General features: G+C 42.2%; 1 protein-coding gene across 2 annotated transcripts in view; it reads right to left on the bottom strand.

Annotated features, from left to right (window-relative positions):
* Positions 1–58: 58 nt before the first annotated feature.
* The window catches only part of zc3h3 (zinc finger CCCH-type containing 3), a 60,832-nt gene continuing 41,996 nt past the window's right edge, over positions 59–18,894 (bottom strand). The window contains exons 6-13 of one of the 2 annotated variants that reach the window (XR_002042827.2): positions 16,453–16,531; positions 16,000–16,155; positions 14,951–15,020; positions 11,902–12,033; positions 5,175–5,341; positions 4,923–5,080; positions 209–298; positions 59–71 (exon numbers count right to left, since the gene is read on the bottom strand). Coding sequence is in view for 1 of the 2 variants with exons in the window: in XM_010749793.3 (XP_010748095.3) it covers positions 267–298; positions 4,923–5,080; positions 5,175–5,341; positions 11,902–12,033; positions 14,951–15,020; positions 16,000–16,155; positions 16,453–16,531 (794 nt within the window). In the remaining variant the exon portion in view is untranslated. The other variant, XM_010749793.3, reaches the window with a different exon arrangement.

Here is an 18,894-nt window from a genome sequence, read left to right as displayed (position 1 = left end):
AAAAAGAGTCTGTGAAGCAGCATGTGGCAATAGTTGATATTTTATTTGTCTTTTTTTAAAATTTACAAAGCCTGATGGGGAAAAAAAAAGAGTGTAAAGACCCAAAGTCGATATGTAAAACAGATTTATAGATAAAAAGATAAAACTTTCAGGCCCTGAGTGAAGAAATTCAGAGGGAAGAAACACAGATACACCTGTCGGGACAAACCTGGTGCTCTGAAATCATTGAGTGTTTTTCACCTCCGGCGATGCTGGTCTCTGCTGTCTCACAGCCGAGGCTTGATCTGCAGTTTTTTCTCTGCGGACGAGAAATTAAAATTGAAAATGAAAAGGCGAATATTGTCAGAAATGAAATGACAAAAAGACAAGGTGTGTGTGCTCGCTCGTGTGTAGCTGACTATGATCTACAGTGTGTTGAGTCCTGCTGAAATGCTGAGTGATGACATCTCAGCTGATGAGTAAATGAGGAAGAGAACAGGACAACAGGGATAAATGAAGGTGCGCGTACAGGAAGTGTGTATGCGTACGTGTGTGTGTGTGTGAGGTCGCACTCTGGCAGTGATACATTGCATCTGAGCTAATTTATGCAAAGTGAAGAGGAGCTTGTTTGGCTGAGTTCCACCTTTAATGAGGCTCTGGGCGGTGCAGTGTGTTAGCGAAAGACCAGAGTGTCATTAGTAATACTTAAGAGCACAAACCAACCGGACAGAGCGGGTGGAGGCGGCGGGTGGTTCCGTTAATCGTTAACAGAGAGTCAGAAAATAGTGAAATGTGCCCTTAGTTCAGCGTGACGTCGTCAAATTGCTACCTCGCTTTGTTGTTTTGTCCAAACAAAACAGGCCAAGATGCAAAAATATACAATTTATAATGATATAAATCAGAGAAAAACAAAATCCTCACATCATAAAAGTCGGAACCAGACACGGTTTGTCACTTTTGCTTTACACGCGACTTCCATATCTGATCAGTTGTCAACATTGTTTGGTTTCCTGTTGATTGATGACTCCATCACAGAGCAAAGACACACTGTGTAGTGCCAAAAGAATTCTCAACAATGTTTTAAAAAGCTCTCTGTGTTACAGTGAAACGCTCTGTGTCCACTTTGTTTCACTGTAGAGGAGAATGAGGGGAGAACATCGTTCCTTGAAGTAAGGGAAGTATGCTTGTTAGTGGCAGTTCTTTCCACTGTTTATATTCATCTCCAGATGATTAGGAAGCCTGAAAATCTCTGATTCGATCATCTGGTATCACAAAAGTAAAGTCATGGTAAAAATATATGGTAAGCATTTCTATATATGACGAGCCGCCGGAGTGCCCTGTATGTTATTTCGTCATCACCCTCGGTGCCACATTCCCAAGCTTCAGTTGCATCTGTTGGACATGGAGACGCTCCAGGTCAAACATGCCGTGGTTTTGTAAGTTTCATCTCATGTAAAGCTGTCTGAGGTGAGGTGTATATGAGCTGGGGTGCATTCAGTGATTCACAGTTTTATGGGATATTAAAACCAAATGCTGTTCATGCAAATTTTCTTCCTGGTTAACAACCACTCAAACCTCCTGTTCCGGTCAGCTCTTGGCTTGGTCTTCGTAAAATAAAAAAAACATTAAAACAATTAAATCAATTTAACAGTTTTAAACCCTTTATGAAAGTTTCAAAAGTTTTGAACATTTCTCTCCTTTCTCCAAACGTTTCTTTCCAGTCCTGGAGACAGAGAAGATGCCGCTGCTTAAGCACCTAAGTTTAAACGTGAGCAAAACATCGTGCCATACTTTCTGGATATTCACAGCAAGCTTAAGAACGTATACACATCCAAACAGAAACTTATGAAAACATTTACTGCAACAATATTATTAGACATTTTGGCGGCGTGTGTATGTGAATGGAGAAGGTCAGAGGTCAAAATGACTCAGGTCATGTCAAAGGTCATGCTTGTTTCCAAGCAGGAGACTAAATATAAACCATGAAAGAGAAGGAGGGTTACCGAAGAATGGAAAATGAGAGTTCGACAGACTTTTTAATTTCTTTTCCATTCCTGATGTTTCCAAATACTCTGATGCTGAGTTCCAACTCCGGTTAAGTAAATTTTAAGTATATAGATGATTTCAGTATTTACATAATTAACCTAATGAAAAAAAGAAGAAGAGACTTTTTCTTTTTTGCCACTGGGTGGGAATGGGGGATACTCACAAGCCCCTGGGTTGAGTGCTGCTGTCCACAAGGTACTGAACTTCAACCTATGAAAGAATTTCTCGTGCATCCTTGGAGGGCTTGGGGTCATAGAATCTGAGTGGGCCCATGTTCAGGCCCTGGGAGGTACCGGGAGGTCAAAAAGGGCTTGGCCCAGGCTGTGTTGAGCAGGTGACAAGAACTTCTGACCCTGAACAGGGTTAGTGTTACTTCCTAAACCCAACCAATCAAACATCTTATGTGTTTGAAGACTCGCCCATCTCCCTCACAGAGGTGTTTGTGGTAGTCAAGAAGCTCCTCAGCATCAAGGTGCTCTGTTGGTGAAATTCGCCCTGAGTTGCTGAACTGAATCCGGACACTGTTGGGCTGTCTTGGCCAACGTGTCTTAATGTTAAACAACAGTGTTGGTAATAGTGCATGTGCAGTCGCAGACTGAGGAGGTTGTTCCCATTGCTTTTAAAAACGAGGACTAATTATCGAGGTATCCCACTGATCAGCCTCCTGGGAAAACTTAAGCCAGGGTGCTGGAAAGGAATCCTCAGATCGAGGAGGAGCAATGCTGACTCGATTCTGGTCAGGGTACAGTGACTCACCTCTTTACCCTGGCACGGTTATTAGATGGTTGTTTACCCATCCAGTCTACATGATTTGTGGACATAGAGAAGTCTGTGGAGTCTTGTTGGGGGTACTACAGGAGTATGGAGAAGTCAAAAAACTTTTCCAGAGGGTGCTGAGCTCTACCAGGGTTGTACCTTGTCACTAGTTTTCATGAAAAGGATCTCAAGGCACAGCCAGGGGCACAAGTTGGTTTGGGGCCTCAGAATTGCATTGCTGCTCTTTACAGATGATGTAGCTCAGAGGTTTCATTTGACAAGGACCTCCGGCATGAACTGGAGCAGTCTGCAGTCAGATTTGCCCCTCCAAAACTGACTCCAAGACTCTCCACCAGACACAGACATAGGTAGATTGCTCCCCTCCAGGTTCAGAGTGAGTGAGGCTCCAAGTAAAAAACAAATTAATTAATGAAAATAAAGGGGATTTTAATTTTAGAAGCAGATTAGGTTTCAGAAATCTTATCTCTGTTAAAGTTAATTATGAACTATAGGATATTATTGTAATATTTAACAAAATGAGGGGATACAGTCTTGAAAACCATTACTATGACTGACTGGAACAAGTCATTAGCAAACAAAAAAAAAAAGCAGCAATGACTAACTACAGATCCTGTGGGAATAAGAAGTTAAGATGGATTTTATGACCCGTGTCTAGCTTTTCCACCAAAGCAGATGCAGCAGATACAAATACGTTGTCTCTCAGCAGTTGCAGTCTCTTGGGACTTTTCCATTTTGTCCGTCAATGAAAACACTTCAGTCATCCCTTAAGCCAACATGACGTGATTCTAAAGAAACCCTGATCCCTGGAGTACACTTAAAGACACACCCTTATTTAAGGACATTTTTTGAGGACAAGATTTCACCCATTTCAAGGAACGAGAAAAAGAACTACCAACATCTTTTTAGGCAGTTGGTATTGAAGTGTCACGTGAAATAGACATTAAAATACAAAATGTTTAGTTTATATTTAAAAATGAGGTCAAGAAAGAAAAAAAAAAAGGAAAATGGAATGTGGTGTGTGGTAAAACTGTTGAACACAGGTGAGAGGGTCTAAATGTTGTTTTGCAGTGTCAGCCTGCATGTGTGTGTGTCCAGCAGGCAGGGGCAGGTGGATGGTCAAGCCTGGCGAGAGGAGGATGGGGGAGGAGGTTGAAGGGGAAATGCAGCCTCTCTCCTAATCCTCTATCTGTCAAGTCTGTCAACAGGGAGCTCAGCTGTGGCTCCGTCCAGCCCGAAACCTAAATATTATTACCTCTGTCCTTTGAGCATTATTACTCCTCCCCTGAGCATCATCTCGCTCACTCCACAGCCCAGCTCTGATCATCATTATCTGTCTGCAGCTCAGACAAATCACCACTCCTCTTACCATGAACTCAGGCCTGAGCCCGGTTTTCATGACAAACATGATCCTTCCACAAAACATCTCTGGACAATATGTCTGACAGTCAGCACCTTTACTCCAAGTAAAGCAGTCAGTCCTCTTAAGGAACATTATATTTCATCTGATAACCTGGATGTATTTTCCCCAGATTTTCCTATAATTCCATTTTAAACATTTACATACCAAATGTGGAGATGTGAAGTCCAGGAAGGGATGAAAGGGGAACGTAAACAAACCCCAGATTTAATCAGATTGTCTAAACTGCTTATTTATAATCCCTCATGAACAGAAAACAAGTGTGCAAACAACCAGTGTATATACAGAGGCTTCAAGTTGAGATAGGAAGTCTGTAAAATTTAATAAATATACATAATGTAAAAGGGGTGTAAAGATCAATCAATAGGTATACAAGGTCCTAAAAAAGAACCTATGTTTTGTTTGGGTGGGACACAGTTGAGACTTAAGGTTAGGGTAGGTTAGGTGTAGGTTGTAGGTGATCTACATGAAAAGACATGCTAGTTAAAACTAAACTCAGTCTGCTAGAAAAGTTCTGTAGTCCTCCAAAGTTTTAAACAGCTGTTTCAGCAGCATGAATCAGGTCATAAGTATGCAAATTCAGATAGTCACTGAAATTCTGTTGACATCTAAAAACGGTCTTTTCAATCATATGTGGCCCAGTTTAGTTCACTTTTCTTTACACTGTGGGTCTCTAGGTTTGTTGGGTAGCATAGTTTCATACCTTTAACCCGTGAAGTCTCAGCCAGCCGTGTGTCCGGTGCGTCTGCCTCCTCAGGAGAGCTGGAGAGGGAGATGAAGGATGGCAGTGCAAGAGAACCTTTGGTGGGCGTCCCTGGAGCAGCCTGAGAGTCCTGCGGGATGACGACAGAAAGTTGGGGCCTAGAAAAAGAAAGAAAAAAAAACATTAAACATGGCATTCAATTCAACGCAATGAATTCAGATGACTGACTCTTGTTGATTAGAGGTACGTGACCTCTTGGAGGACTCCTTGGTTCGGGGTCTCTTGGCCGTGGTGGTGGTGGAGGTGTTGCTGGTGCTTCGTTTGGCTCGTTGGCGGTGCTGCAACTTGCAGCGGGCTCCTCGAGGGCAGGTTCCCGTCTTAGAGAAGTCTGGACACACAAGAGTGTGTTTCTTCTTACACTGGTGGTGAGAAACAAGGAGAGACAGGAAGAAATTTAAGACCACTGATACTATTACAAATTTAAATGTGTGGATTTAATGTACTTTTTGGCAAGACCTATTATTTTTGGCATTTTTCCTTTATTTGATTGTGACAGAGATGACGGAGAAAGACCAGATACCCTGCGTTATATGTATTATGAAACCATGTGCAAGAGGTATTCCCCATACAAAGTCTCAGCTCATCCAGGTCTGACAGTTTTAATTGGGAAGTAACAAAATGAAACATTTAATATAAAGAAGAAGCGAGTGAAAATAAACAGGTCTGAGAACTGAACATCACTAAAGTCACAGCTTAAAAAATTACCAAGTGTGTCACCCAAGTTAGTGAGGTATTACTGGTGGTTGACTCAAACAGTAAAAATGTGTGTGGCTGCTATTCATTAACCACTTTAATTCAGAGTTCCATGATCGGGTGTAAAGAGCAGCAATCATAATGAAACTCCTGAGCACAGAAAGAAAAAGTATATTGAACAATGTCTACTTTGCCTGGCAGAATAACGGGTTCATATTTTGATCAAGCTGGATGATGCTTTGAATCCATGATGGCGTAGTCACTGATCCTGTATTATGGAAGTCACTCACTGCTCTTCATGGTCCTACACAGGCTCTATGGCTGCTATGGAACCAGGTGTAGATAAAGAAGAAAACGGTGTTCCCTCATAACAAGAAAATTTAGTTTCAAGATGACACGGTTAGAGTTTAATGTCTTTCACATCCTCTAAAGTCACAGATCTAAACCTGTTTAAACTCTTCCTTGAAGATCCAGAGTAGAAAATGCTCTTTTTTAAATATTCCCTAAAAGAGGAAAAACTTTATTTATCTGACCACAGAAGGTTAAGGACTTTCACATGAGCACAGAGATGATTTATCTTGATTAGGTACTTGATATCTTGTTTCGTTATTCCATCCACTCTTTTCTGAGTTACACTTCTGACAGATACTCTTTCCGTCACTCTTCTCCTTTAACATGCAAGTTGAGCAAGTGGTTCACGGATAGGGTCATTCTGGGAAGCATTGTGCATGAGAGAGGAGAGCTTTCACATGCATGTTTGCAACTGAGTGTGTATGACAGTGTAATACGGGTGTAAATTGGTAGCTTCATTCTCCACGAGATCCGATCCCTCCCACCTGTCAGAAAAGCTAATTATATTCACTCTGGGGTACAGGCTGTGAGGAGTGCGCGTCTGTGTGCGTCTGTGTGTGTGGAGGGGTGAGGAGTGCGGGACTGGGAAGCAGATTGGTCCAGAAATAGAGTGTGCATCGGGGGATGTGTGTGTGTGCATGCGTGGAAGGGAGAGGGATCTTGAGATCGATTTTCCAAGTCGCTATGGTCAACTCTCTCTGGAGGCCAACAGCCTTGACTCCCTGCCAACAGAGGCGCTCTCACTGCCCTCACACCCATGTTCCTGCACCCTGAGGTGCCAGGGCAGCCCAGGGTCAGCTCGCTGTCAAATGTTTCTCTGGATCATCTTATAGGGCTGCGGTTTTGACACCACATTTCGCTCAACAAATCAGGTCTGCTGCTGGTGTCAGTGATGTTCATCGTTTTATATTTGGTATCTGACATGACTACTGAACCAGGTCCCAGTCAGGTCCGGGCCAGGTCCTGATAGGGCTGAGAAGCACGTAAACATTTATCATTTATTGTTGTAACTGTGTTGTAGAACATTTTCTCTTCTTGTGTAGTTTTGTGAATTGAAAGTGATGATTAAGGCTGAAACCTCACAACCTCTTATTGTTCCCCCCATTTATTAGTTTAGTAAAAAAAAAAGTGAAAGTCAAAATTTCACATGGTCAAAAACTCAAATTACACTCAGCAGAAACAGAAACTTAATGTTTTCTTTTTCATGAGTTTAAGTCAAAGATCTAAGATGTCCTCTTGCTTTTCCAAGATAATCCATCGACAGCATCAAGGTGCTGATCAGACAGCGGTGTGCCTTGGACAGGTCAGAATAAATGACACTTTTGTTTTTCCTCCCATTTTTCACGAGTGTTGTTAAAACCATTGGATGTTTGCGAAATCGGAACAGAGAATGAACGATTAATAAATTATCACAGTTGTTTATTAACTTTCTGCTAATATTTTTCAGCACAATTCAATCTATGTGTCTATGGAAGGATACAGTTTATTTAAATTCCAGGCTGGTATGGTGTTCATATTATTAGTATCAAACACTTTTACATCCCAGCTATTTTGACAATTCATTTTGAGTTAATTTTTAATAAAACCGTTTTTATGTTTGACTGTTTTCTGATTTCAGCGATTTGAATTAAAATGTTTGAGTGCATCCTTTCAAAGATACGTGTGTAGCAGTGGATGACAACTGTGATCTCAGTCTTGGGTGAAGTGATTATGATAACCTTTTTAGCCATAATCATGCGGTCCAATGTGATGCATAATAACTACACAACACTGCAAGTAAGTTTGCGAACCTAAACACATTTTGTAATATATAAAATTTGATATTGAATATAAATATTCCATCTCTGACAGAGGTCTGGTATAGAGGTAAGTGTAACAGGACAACAGGAGTTAACAAAGCTGAAACACTTTCAGTGTAAGAAACGGAAAGTGAAGGAGAAATTGACTGTAAAAGCTAAGTCCACTCTCTACAGCTCCATACATCCTCATTTTCATAAAAAGACAGAGAGAGAGGAAGAGAGAGAGAAAGAAAGAGAGAGACGGCAAGCTGGGAAATGGGAGGAAAAAGCTAAAGTGGACAGAACATCTTTATCCCACACCAAGTTAACAATTTTCCACTTGATTTAAGGAATGCTAGGATGTCTCTGGGGCCTATTAGAGAGCTCTCTGCTGGGCCAAAACCAGGAGGAGTCAGCACATTTACCAAGAGACTGAGAGAATGAGCAAAAGAAGCAAGAAAGAAAGCGAGAGGGAGGGAGGGAGGGAGATGGAAAAGACAGTAAAATAAAAAAAATAAAAAAAGGACATCACATGCATTTACATCTTGGGCATTAAGCCGACACTTGTCTAGAGCAACTTACAGTGAGTAGAACGGAACAATAAATGAGCTCAGGTTGCTCGGGTATTAATATAGAGAGGGTAATTTTAAGAAAATGAAAGTTCACACTGTCTCTAGATCAAAAGCTGTGTTCAGACCGACATAAAAAATGCAGCTTTCTTATTCATTTCTATGAGACCATTGTGTTGTTGCAGTGTGGACAGGACACAGATGATTCTATTAAAAAAAAAAAAAAAAGTACAACATTGTTCAGGAATATTTGCTCAACTTTTTCCGCAATTGGGGAATGCACTACAACAGCCAATCGTGTGTGTGCGTTGACCTCATGATGGGCCTGACGGAGGAGAAGGGACGGTGAACAGCCACTGGTAGGGAACAAACTACAATGATCTTCTCTTCTATAAAACTGTACCCACACCATGTGAAAACTAAACCTCCTGACCGATCACTGCATCACTTTTTAGCTGTCAGTTTTTTGTTCACTTTGCATGAACTTAAAATCGCTGGTCAGTCACATGACGCCTGCTATCCCACAATGCCACAAAATCTCATGGAGCTCTTGGGGTAGTGTTTAGCTCAGTTGGTGGAGCAGCCGCCCCACGTGCGAAGGCTCAGTCCTCGCTGTGGAAGCCCAGGGTTCGAATCCGACCTGTGGCTCTTTCCTGCATGTCATTCCGCGTCTCTCTCTGCCCAGATTTCCTGTCACTCTTCAGCTGTTCTATCAAAATAAAGCTTGCCAAAAAAAAAAAAATCTTGCAGGTTGATCTTTTCAGATGCATTTTCAAAGCTTTGACTGAGGACCAAATGCCGACAAGCACTGGTCATGTCTTCTGCTGAAAGCTGAACTTAACTCTCTGCCAGCATGCACACGCTCCAAACGTTTCTACGGCGCTTTGAATTTGTTTTTAAGCGTTTCGTCTGCTTGGAATACAAATTAAGAATACAACTTAAAACTGTAAATGTCATTGTAAAGTCTTGCTTTGAGGTGAAAAGGCAGAGGTGATAAATGGAGAGAAACCGCATTAAAAAGGGTGAAATCACAAATTAATTAGGCTAAACATCCGATCAGACAGTTCTCTGTGAACGACTGCTTCCAAAACGGTTCTAACTTGCTGAATCAGCCAAATGGTTATTGATAAGAGCCGATAAGAGATTACTATAGCCAATGACAGTTGGCCACAGATGCTCAATGACGCCTGATAGCCGACTATCGGCCTAACCTGTCGGGAACCCTGGGAGAGACTGTAGGAGCCACATTTGATGTGATGGAAATAATTAAAAACAGCTAAAAAATGATGCTGCGAGAAAAGAAAATGAGAGGGACAATTAGGAAGGCAGAGACAGATCCTGCGAGGTGGAGGGTGAGTGTGAGACAAAGCCAGGATGAGGCAGGATGGAGGCGAGGAGCAGACTTAACCCCTGAGCTGCTGGAGTGTCTGCCTGCCTGGCCCATAGTGCCATCCTCAGCAGTTTTCCCATCTATAATTACTGCCTGCTATCCATCATAGAGCCACCAGAGCCTCACAGCGCAGCGCTCCATAAACACACACACACACACACAAACACACAGGGGGAAAAATCACAGACCTAAGCACTTCAGCTAATAGAATAAATATTAATATCCCTTTTGTTTTCTATATCCTCATTTCCCCATGCACTATTTAAATGAGGTCTGACAGTGTGAAAAAGCATCTGTTTCACACTTGACGCTCAAAAACAAGCAGAGAGAGAGAGTGGAGGAGAGAGAGGGGAGACAAAGCGAGGTAAAAACACAGGAGGGGGGTGGAGGAGTGGAGGGTGCGTTTGAGGTGGATGTGGGTACAGAGTGTGAGTGGTGTGGTGGTGGGGGGCTCGGGTGTCTTGAGTCATGTGCAGGTGGCTCTCTGTTACCCATCAGGCCCGCAATGTGTCACTCAGACACTGCAGTTATGCCATTATGGACCGCCACCCCCTGCAGCTGTTCCTGCCTGTGGTCTGTGTGTACGTGTGTGTGAGAGTGTGTGTGTGCGTGCAGGACGGATTGGTTACCGAACTACTTGTTTACCTAAGCCTCGGTTTAACTTCAGTGGAACTGTATACGTGTTTTACAATGTAATTATATGTCCGAATGAAGAACACAGCTTAGACAAAGAACTTCACAAATCGAGTAATGGCGTCAACGCAGCGCTAAATAAAGATAGAGTGAGATTAAACGGGTTTGGAGGGAGTCAAAACAGTGAAATCTCTTGTTGCAATTATTCCAAACACAGACACAGTGATCCACGGTTTGTCAGATTGGCTGAACACGTGTCAGCTGACCAGGTCTAAAAGCCTCATCTGTCCGGCGTTTAACGCGGCTTAGATGCTGCCTCTTTGGTGAACAGGTCTCTATACTTCAGGTAGATTTCATGCGAAGATACTGACCTTTATCATTTAGTTCACATAGAGAGAGTGAGAGTGTGCAGGAGCACAAATGTGAAAGCAAGCAGAGAGAAGTGAAAGTGAACCCTTACTTAATGTGCTGCTTTGTCTTTGTAATTCTGTGTTTGAGCAGTGCGACTTCTACATCTACAGCTGCATACAAGAGTCTGTGAATACTGACAATCAGAGACTGTGACGTCTGTCTCTTATGGTTTATGCAGAAGACCACAGTCCTGCAATTCTGCTGTCCCGAAAGAAAACCCAGACACACTGGAAGGAGGCAAAAGTGTGTTGGTGTCGGTACACATGGCGTGACAGAATGTGTCATGGTTCTACCTTCCAGCATATTTTCTTCATCACTCGCCAACACGGTTGTCATCGAGAAACGCACCTTTGACGTTTAACAATATCCTGATCTCGACGAGCCACAGTAGCTGCTGCCAATTAAGGTGGAAACGGACAAGTTTTCAAAAATATCGTGACACACGGGAATCAAGGGAAATAATACACAAATCTGCAGATTTAGAAAATCCAGACAAACTAGATCAGCTCACCAAATTCACACAGTTTTTATCAGTGTCAACCTTTTCCCTGGAAGGCCACAAGCAAAAGCAAACACCTATTTTATTCTATTGTTAAGATGCAAAATGGTCGGATGCCATTTAAGTTCAATTAATTGACTGACTTGACCTGTGCGAAGTGTCACTCTAAACCTAACCCACCATGTCCACATTATGAAAAATCATTAATATTTAGGGATCCCACATTTTAAACAGCATAAACAAGACTGTATTTTTAATTTCTTTATTTTATTCGGTAGAAACATCTGAAGTCAATTTGGCAAATTAAATCAATTTGAATGGAAAAATAAGAGTCATTCACTGTCTCCTATAATTCCAGTAAGCTTTGAACTTAAGGGATTCATTCACTGGTTTGTTCTTGTTGTAGTTAATCGTACTTCAGGTCACTCGGTTTCATTTTGGAGGCAGGGAGTGTGTGGGGGCACTGGACATTTGTGTTTGTTCTTGCGTTTGTGATGCTTTCTTAGTCTCTGGATTAAAGACTGCTCATGATGAGTCTCACTGCCTCAGACTGTGTCTTTGTGTCTTTGTGTGTGTGTGTGTGTGTTTGTGGTACCTTCTCTCCTTCAGGACAGTAGCCTCTCACAAAGTCCTCACACACTTCAGCTTTGCGCGACACATAGACGTGACTGTAGGGACAGTCGCTGTTGTTACAGATTCCCTTCAGGAAGTAGGAACACACCGGCATCTAGAGAGAGTCAGACACAAACAGGTCACACGTGTGACCCTGGAAAAGTGTTCATAGTGCTTAACAGAGATGTGTTTAAAAGAGGTATTCTATCTTTTTTGTTATATCTTCTGACTTGTGTTGGAGGGTTGAAGCTGAACCAAACGACCAGATAATTGGCAAAATGTCCAAAAAGAGATTGAATTGATTCGGGGCATCAATCTGACAACTGACTCTGGAACGTTTGATCGTTGGCTGTCTTCCTGATAACAAATCAGACCGTAAGTTGAGATGTTTGATAAGGGTTTGCTTCGGATAGCAAAAATAAAGTCAAACATGGTTTTATCATGTTTTATTCCTTTACACATTTCGAATAAACACGTGTAAACAAAGAAAACACAGAGAGCACAGTGGGGATGGGAGCCAGAGATCATATGGGATTGTATGAGTTTGTAAACACACACACACACACACGCGGTTCTAAAGTCACACACGCGTTATGTACAGTTCAGACGTGTGCCGAACAATCTGTCACACTGAGCAGCTAAATTACCTTAATTGCAGTTGACAGCAGCAGAGTGAGAGTGAATGTGTGTCCTGACAGCATGTGTGCAGGGTGTGTGTGCAGAGGTCTACTCTTCGGTGTGAGTGGGTGAGCCTGGTGAAGGCTGGTCTAAATATACCTCTGAGGAGGTTCAGTGGAGAGTGAGATGGGGGAGGGGGGGCGGAGTGTGAGAGGGACTCCTCCTTGTTGGGATGGGATCAGCTCTACCTAATTAACTGCTACAGAAATATTTATCCAGGCTGCAGCTCGTCCAGCTCTCATGATGTGTTTATGTGCTTTGGATGTGTGCACAGACTGGGCCAGTGGTGGAGGGAGAGGGAAGAAGGAAAGGAAGGGGGGCGGTGTTCCCGGGTGTAGAGGGGGCAATGCCAGAGGAGCAGGCTCAGGGGTGTCTGATTTCGAGGTATTTGTGGTAGTGGAGGGGACAGGAGGGTGGGGTGCAAGACTCAGGATTCGGGCTCGCCTATCAACACTAGCGCCCGGATCAGGTTCAGAAGGCTGCTGGGGTGTATAACCCCCCCCCAAATTGACCCCCACTTCTCTCAAGACCCCCATACAGTCCTGTTTAAGGACTCCACATGAAATAAGAGCGGGAGTATCCTGTGGAAGGATGGGCCAAAGGTTTAGGGGTAAGAGGGGGGAGGGAGGCTGTCAGAGAGGTGGCATTACAAATAGACAGCTGGGCTCTCAGCGCTTACAGGCAGCAGTGTGACAACCAACACAGGTGCAGGGCATTGTGTGCGTGTGTGTGTGTGTGGATGGGTGAGGCAGAGCACCTGTTGTAAAGTTGTTTGTCTCAAGGGGGAAAAAAAGGAAAAACTGCTTTCCCTTTTTGTGCGGCTACACTTTCTCCTAGAGGGACACACACACGGACACACACACACACACACACACACACACACACACACACACACTGGAGACTCTGACCAACTGTGGAAACAGCTTCCAGGTGACACCATGTGAGTTTACGACAACAAATCTGGACTAATTTGTCCAAATTATTTTATTGAGGACCTAAAATCAGTATGAAGATGAATGTTGATAACAATATGTTTTGTTCTACATTTAAGGAGAACAGTTAAAGGTGTGGGGCTGTTGGCTCACTGCTCGGCTGATATTTATGTCGAATTTGAATTAGAGTTTGTTCGTTGTATGAAAACCAAAAGAACTGGCAGGACAGAAACCAGAGGATCGCAGCCATCGTTTTGGGAGACATGTATCATATTTCATTTGAATGTAAGTATGTAAACTTAAGGAATTTAAAATGCCCATCTTTGTTGAAAGTAATCTTATCACAGTCAGAAAAGCCTGAAGTTATTTGTAGGTGTGTTTTTGTTGAAGTAACATTTCTTGCACATTAGCCATGCCGTGTCATTTTGTGTCTGTTCTCCATACCATGGGATCATCCTGATAAATAACAATAAAAATAACAAAATAAATAAATGAAGGAATCAATCAATCAATTTACAAAAGGAAAACGCTGAGCAATTTCTAATTCTGACCATAACTTGATGATGTTTGTTTGTTTTTCAAGGACTTTTTGAGCACCTTGTTAAAAAGGACTATTTTCAAGGTATTCCAGGACTTGTGTCTTTTTTAAATTTCTGCTATAGAGGAAAAGAAACATCCTCATATCAGACTTAACCTTCTTCTTTTATTGAGCTAAATAAAGTAGATTTTTACACAGATTTTTAATACTGTTATTCCAACTGAGAGAATAACAAACTTTTAGGATGTCCTAATTGCAATTTTGAAAGAAAACCAAGAATTTGATATATTCAGAATTGTCTGTGTTAAAAGTTGGAAATTGAATTTCATATTTGATCAATTATCAACAATTTTTTGGCAACAAATTAAATATCTTGATATTAATTTCAGCCATCATTGCAGATTGACTGAGTTGCTTTCGCTCCCCAGCAGGATAAGGTGTATAATCAGAGGTCAGATGAGGATCAAGTTCCACGTTGCTGTATGTGCAGACCACAGCAAGACACCTGGGCTAAACTCTCACATTTAAAAAATGACAAAAGTGTCTTTGTTCATTCACCGGTGTACACTCACAGTGTTACACACCAATTCGCAAGGAAGGAGGTGATGAAGGAGGAGAAAGCGATACGCACCCAGGTTCATCATGCCCATCTGTACATTGAGCGAGTGACACTGAGTCACAAGCTCACACCTATAAGTCCCTATCCTTCCTGTGTCATGGAAACAGGAGCCGTGCCAAGAGTCGAGAACGCAAATTTGATCCACGATGACTGTACGCAACAGTGTGTTATTTTATACCTTCACACTGTAGCCAACTTTGAAACCCATAGAACACCATGTGGACAACACGTAGGCCGGGTATGTGGGTGCATGCAGGTCCTTTACCTTCTCCTTAGCCACCTTATGGGAGAACGGGCAGGTCCCATCTGCCTGCTTACACGTCCCTCGCAGAAACCTGCAAACAATCAATAAGAAACTTGCTTATTTGCCTTTTCTCTACCTACATTTAAAAATGTTTGCTAAAAGAATCCCTGCACAGCCACAGATCAAGGACCGGTTGATTTTCTTCCCCACTGTTTAATCTGTAAAGCCCCGATATCTCAGTATGGGTAATTAATAGAGAGCATATTGTTTGGTCAGTAAACATTTTGTGATAAAACCAGACGCAAATTATTTGAAACACCTAAAATGGCCTATAAAGATTTTATGTACACAGACTTCTAGCTTGTACTTTATTCTTTGTTTTGATGACCGAACAAGGAGAGTTTGTTACTTAATATTTTTTTTATGTCTTTACTCGAAAGCAAAAGTTGAAATGTGAGAGGACTTCAGTGGGGAAGGGAGACGCTTAACAACATGCAGCTGAGATCCCCAGCCTTGAAGTGTCTTGGGAATACCCAAATATGATTGATGCTATCTGTACGATGACGCTTTAAATTTCACAGACTATGTATTAGTAAGTGCGTATTTAAAATTCCAAGACAATTCGTTTTGAATTGAATTGGTTAGGTTTCCTCCCCTGCACTGACAGGTTTAATGCTTTTGGCTCGTTGAAGCTTAAATCGAGCGCCTGTCTTTTCTTCTCCATTATGCACGCCATTATGACGAGTACAGTGACACAGCTGTTGTTATGGATACGGGCAGTCTTGTGTGCGTTCTAAACACGAACATGCGAAATCAAAGAATTAAGTTTACAGTTATAGTTGGGATTCCTTCAGTTATGGTAAGATACAACGTCTGAGATCGGTAAAACACAGCCATGGGTTTAGGAATTGCTTGTGTAATTGGAAGACAGGATTTTTGCCAAGTTCGGATAGAACAAGCAGTTAGGAAAAGTTTCTGTAATGAGGTCCCAGAACACTAACCTCCCCACTGTTCATCAGCCTGAGCTTCCACGTATGACAAAATGAGGTGTTCTTCTGTGATTATTTTACCTGGTGCAGACAGCCACCTTGTCTGGGTCGTGGATGTAGGGACAGCTGTTGCCTCGGTTACACTTCCCAAAGCGGTTGTAGTACATGCAGTACTGCTTCAGCTGCTTCTTCTGACGAGCGTGTCTGATTATTGCGAGGCTTCGCTGGACTGCACGGCTTGTTTGAGACAACACGCACACACAAACCGCAGGTATGAACAAATCAATAGAGACGCTTCTTGTGGTAACTAGAGAATACCACCATACGCTAATTTTAATTCTAAACGATTGCTTCTGGCTTTCACAACCCTCATTTGACAGTGATGAAAGGCAGTTAATATTGGGAGAGGGAGGGGGGGGGTTAGGAGGATCAAATGCAAAAATCTTGGCTGGATTTGATTTCATAATGTTGCTGTATGTAGAGAGCCAGCAGGATGAAAAGGGATGAAAAAGGCTGGTGGAGTGGAAAGATTACCTGGCCAAATGACGAGTACTGGAGGTTCGGTTGAAAGCAGGACTCATGGGTGAGACGTGTCCGGTACTGAAAGACCTTCCTAAATTTGAAGAAACACGACACGTGAGCAACCTAAATACATTTTAAAATAAGAAATAAATGTTCCGATTTTATCTATCAGACGTTCTCCACAGTGTTTGTGGTCCCTGCTGCCTCATGTAAACATGCAGACTGTGGTTCATCCACTTAAAACAACGCGTGCATCATTTTAGTAACAAATCATAAAAGCACAAATATTCATTCATTCATTCGCCTGACTTTGTTGGACCACGTAAACATCCCTCTGTGACAGATTTCATTTTTACAGGAGTTTAAAATGATTGTGTTGGTGTGGTACTGGTTCCGCATAACGTGCTTACTGCCGCTTTCAAATTCATGTATGCCTCTTGGTGTCCAGAACTGACAACTTTCTTCATGAAAGTACGAGAACACACCACGTTTACTTCAACATCTGAGGACTGCAAATGTGTGTATGCACAGGTAATGTATATGAACAGCTTAAAGAGAAATAATTTTTTGAAGTTGGTTCACTTGTGACTTGTGTCTACTGCTGTCACAATCAAAAGTTCTGGGAGTAAAAATTGCTGATTGGAGTCTGGAACAGAGTGATACGACAGCTGTTTCTCATCGAAACAAAAAGAATATTATTCTAGAACAAATATATAGAGTCGTTTCCATAGAGATGTTATCACAACATGCTGCAGTGTTTAGTCAGTGGTAAAATAAAGTGCTCTGGATGTACACGGACGATGTATCACTGCCACACATTGCAGCTTGTTTCACATCTCAATATCAGAACAAATGTTTAAAAAATGTTGTTGATTTTAGTCAAATAGACAGAGAAACATGTGAAAATAGATCCAAGATTGGAAAAGGAAGTTTCCCTTTAACTAGCACTCATTTACAGCCGTCTCATTTTTAGATGCTACGCTGCCTACATCAGCAGTACCAATACGATGCCCAGGAGCAATTTGTGCGAGTGCATTAACTCCTCCTAACCGACTTATGTTGTGAAATGTTACCACAGTATTACAAGCATTTCGTTTTGCATGGTGACGAAGACACATAAATATTTGAAAGGAGAGCGGAGGTCGTTTTTTGTCGTTATTTTTGATTTATTAATCTATTTATTTATTTATTTATTTATTCATCTTACATGTCCCAACGGTGTTATTTTGATACTGTTATAAGCATTCACGTCAGATATGACAGAACTGAAGCTGTCTTGCGTGTGTGTTTGCGCAGCCAAATGCAATAACAACCTGATATGAGTCCGGTTATTTATACTGTGGTGGTTTGACACGTTTGTGCCAAAGCCAAACGTGACGTCCAGCTCTGTTTGAGAACACCATAAACATGATGTACCCAATGCACTCCGCAAATACTGGAGGAAAAGGTGTGTTCATGAGGGCAGGGTTGTTGGAGGACATGAGGAGTGGTTAAGGACAAGGAGGTGAGGAGTTTGAGGTTACAGATGGCGGTTGATCTCATTCAGACCTCTAATTTTGGAACTTATTGGCTGTTAAAGCTCTCATCAAGTGTTCGCACCGGTGTGATTTAAGCAGAGCAGAATTACAAGCCAATGGCTCCAGACCAGGAACAAATATGAAGATCACTGGGGGAAGATGTGAGACCACAACTTCTGCTGGGGAAGCACCTGAGGCGTGTTCCTGGGGGAGGGGAGGAATGTGTGTATGTTGGGATGCCGGTCACGAGTTTAACAGAATGGAGCTCTTCAATTTCACCCGCAGGTGTAGTTGCTACAGAATGTGTATGAGAGAGGGAGGTAGAGGCAGATCTGAGCTTTAATCTGCACCGTCCAGTTCTCCAGACCTTCCCCCTCGCTGCTCTGACAGATGACAACTTTATTATTTCAGATGGCAAATCCAGCCAGCTCCTGTAAGTCTGTTAAAGGGCACGTGGACGGAGCTGCAGCCACAAACATGAATAAACACTTCTTTATCACCACAGGGTTGCACAAACTCACTGCTCATGTCCCCCTGAATGGGACTGATATCGAACCTCAATACATTTTGGGTACCGACTGAAATTTTTACCAGTTTGAGGAAACCTTTTTATTTTCTACAGCTGTTTTTATGTAGAACACATTTAGGTTTTTGGTTTTCATTTCTCAACATCTTGAAAACAGAACAAGTTTTGGCTTCGTACCAGGTGCCATATTGGCAGGAGGATCAAAGCACTTCAAATGATACCCTGCCACAGTCTTGGATGTACAAATGTGTCGAGTATGTGTTTGAACTACTCAATAACCTCGGATCCAGAGCATAAAATTAGCACCAGTCAAAAGCCAAATGCTAGTAAAATAGATTACTGATAGATTTGCTTCGTGTAACAGCCAAAAAAAACTGTATAAATGTAAAGTAATAAGTGGTTAGTAAAATT

This window comes from Larimichthys crocea, chromosome XVII, assembly GCF_000972845.2.
Source record: "Larimichthys crocea isolate SSNF chromosome XVII, L_crocea_2.0, whole genome shotgun sequence".
Lineage (NCBI taxonomy): Eukaryota > Metazoa > Chordata > Actinopteri > Sciaenidae > Larimichthys > Larimichthys crocea.
Note: the sequence above shows the minus strand (reverse complement) of the source record. Positions and strands in the feature narration are given on the sequence as shown.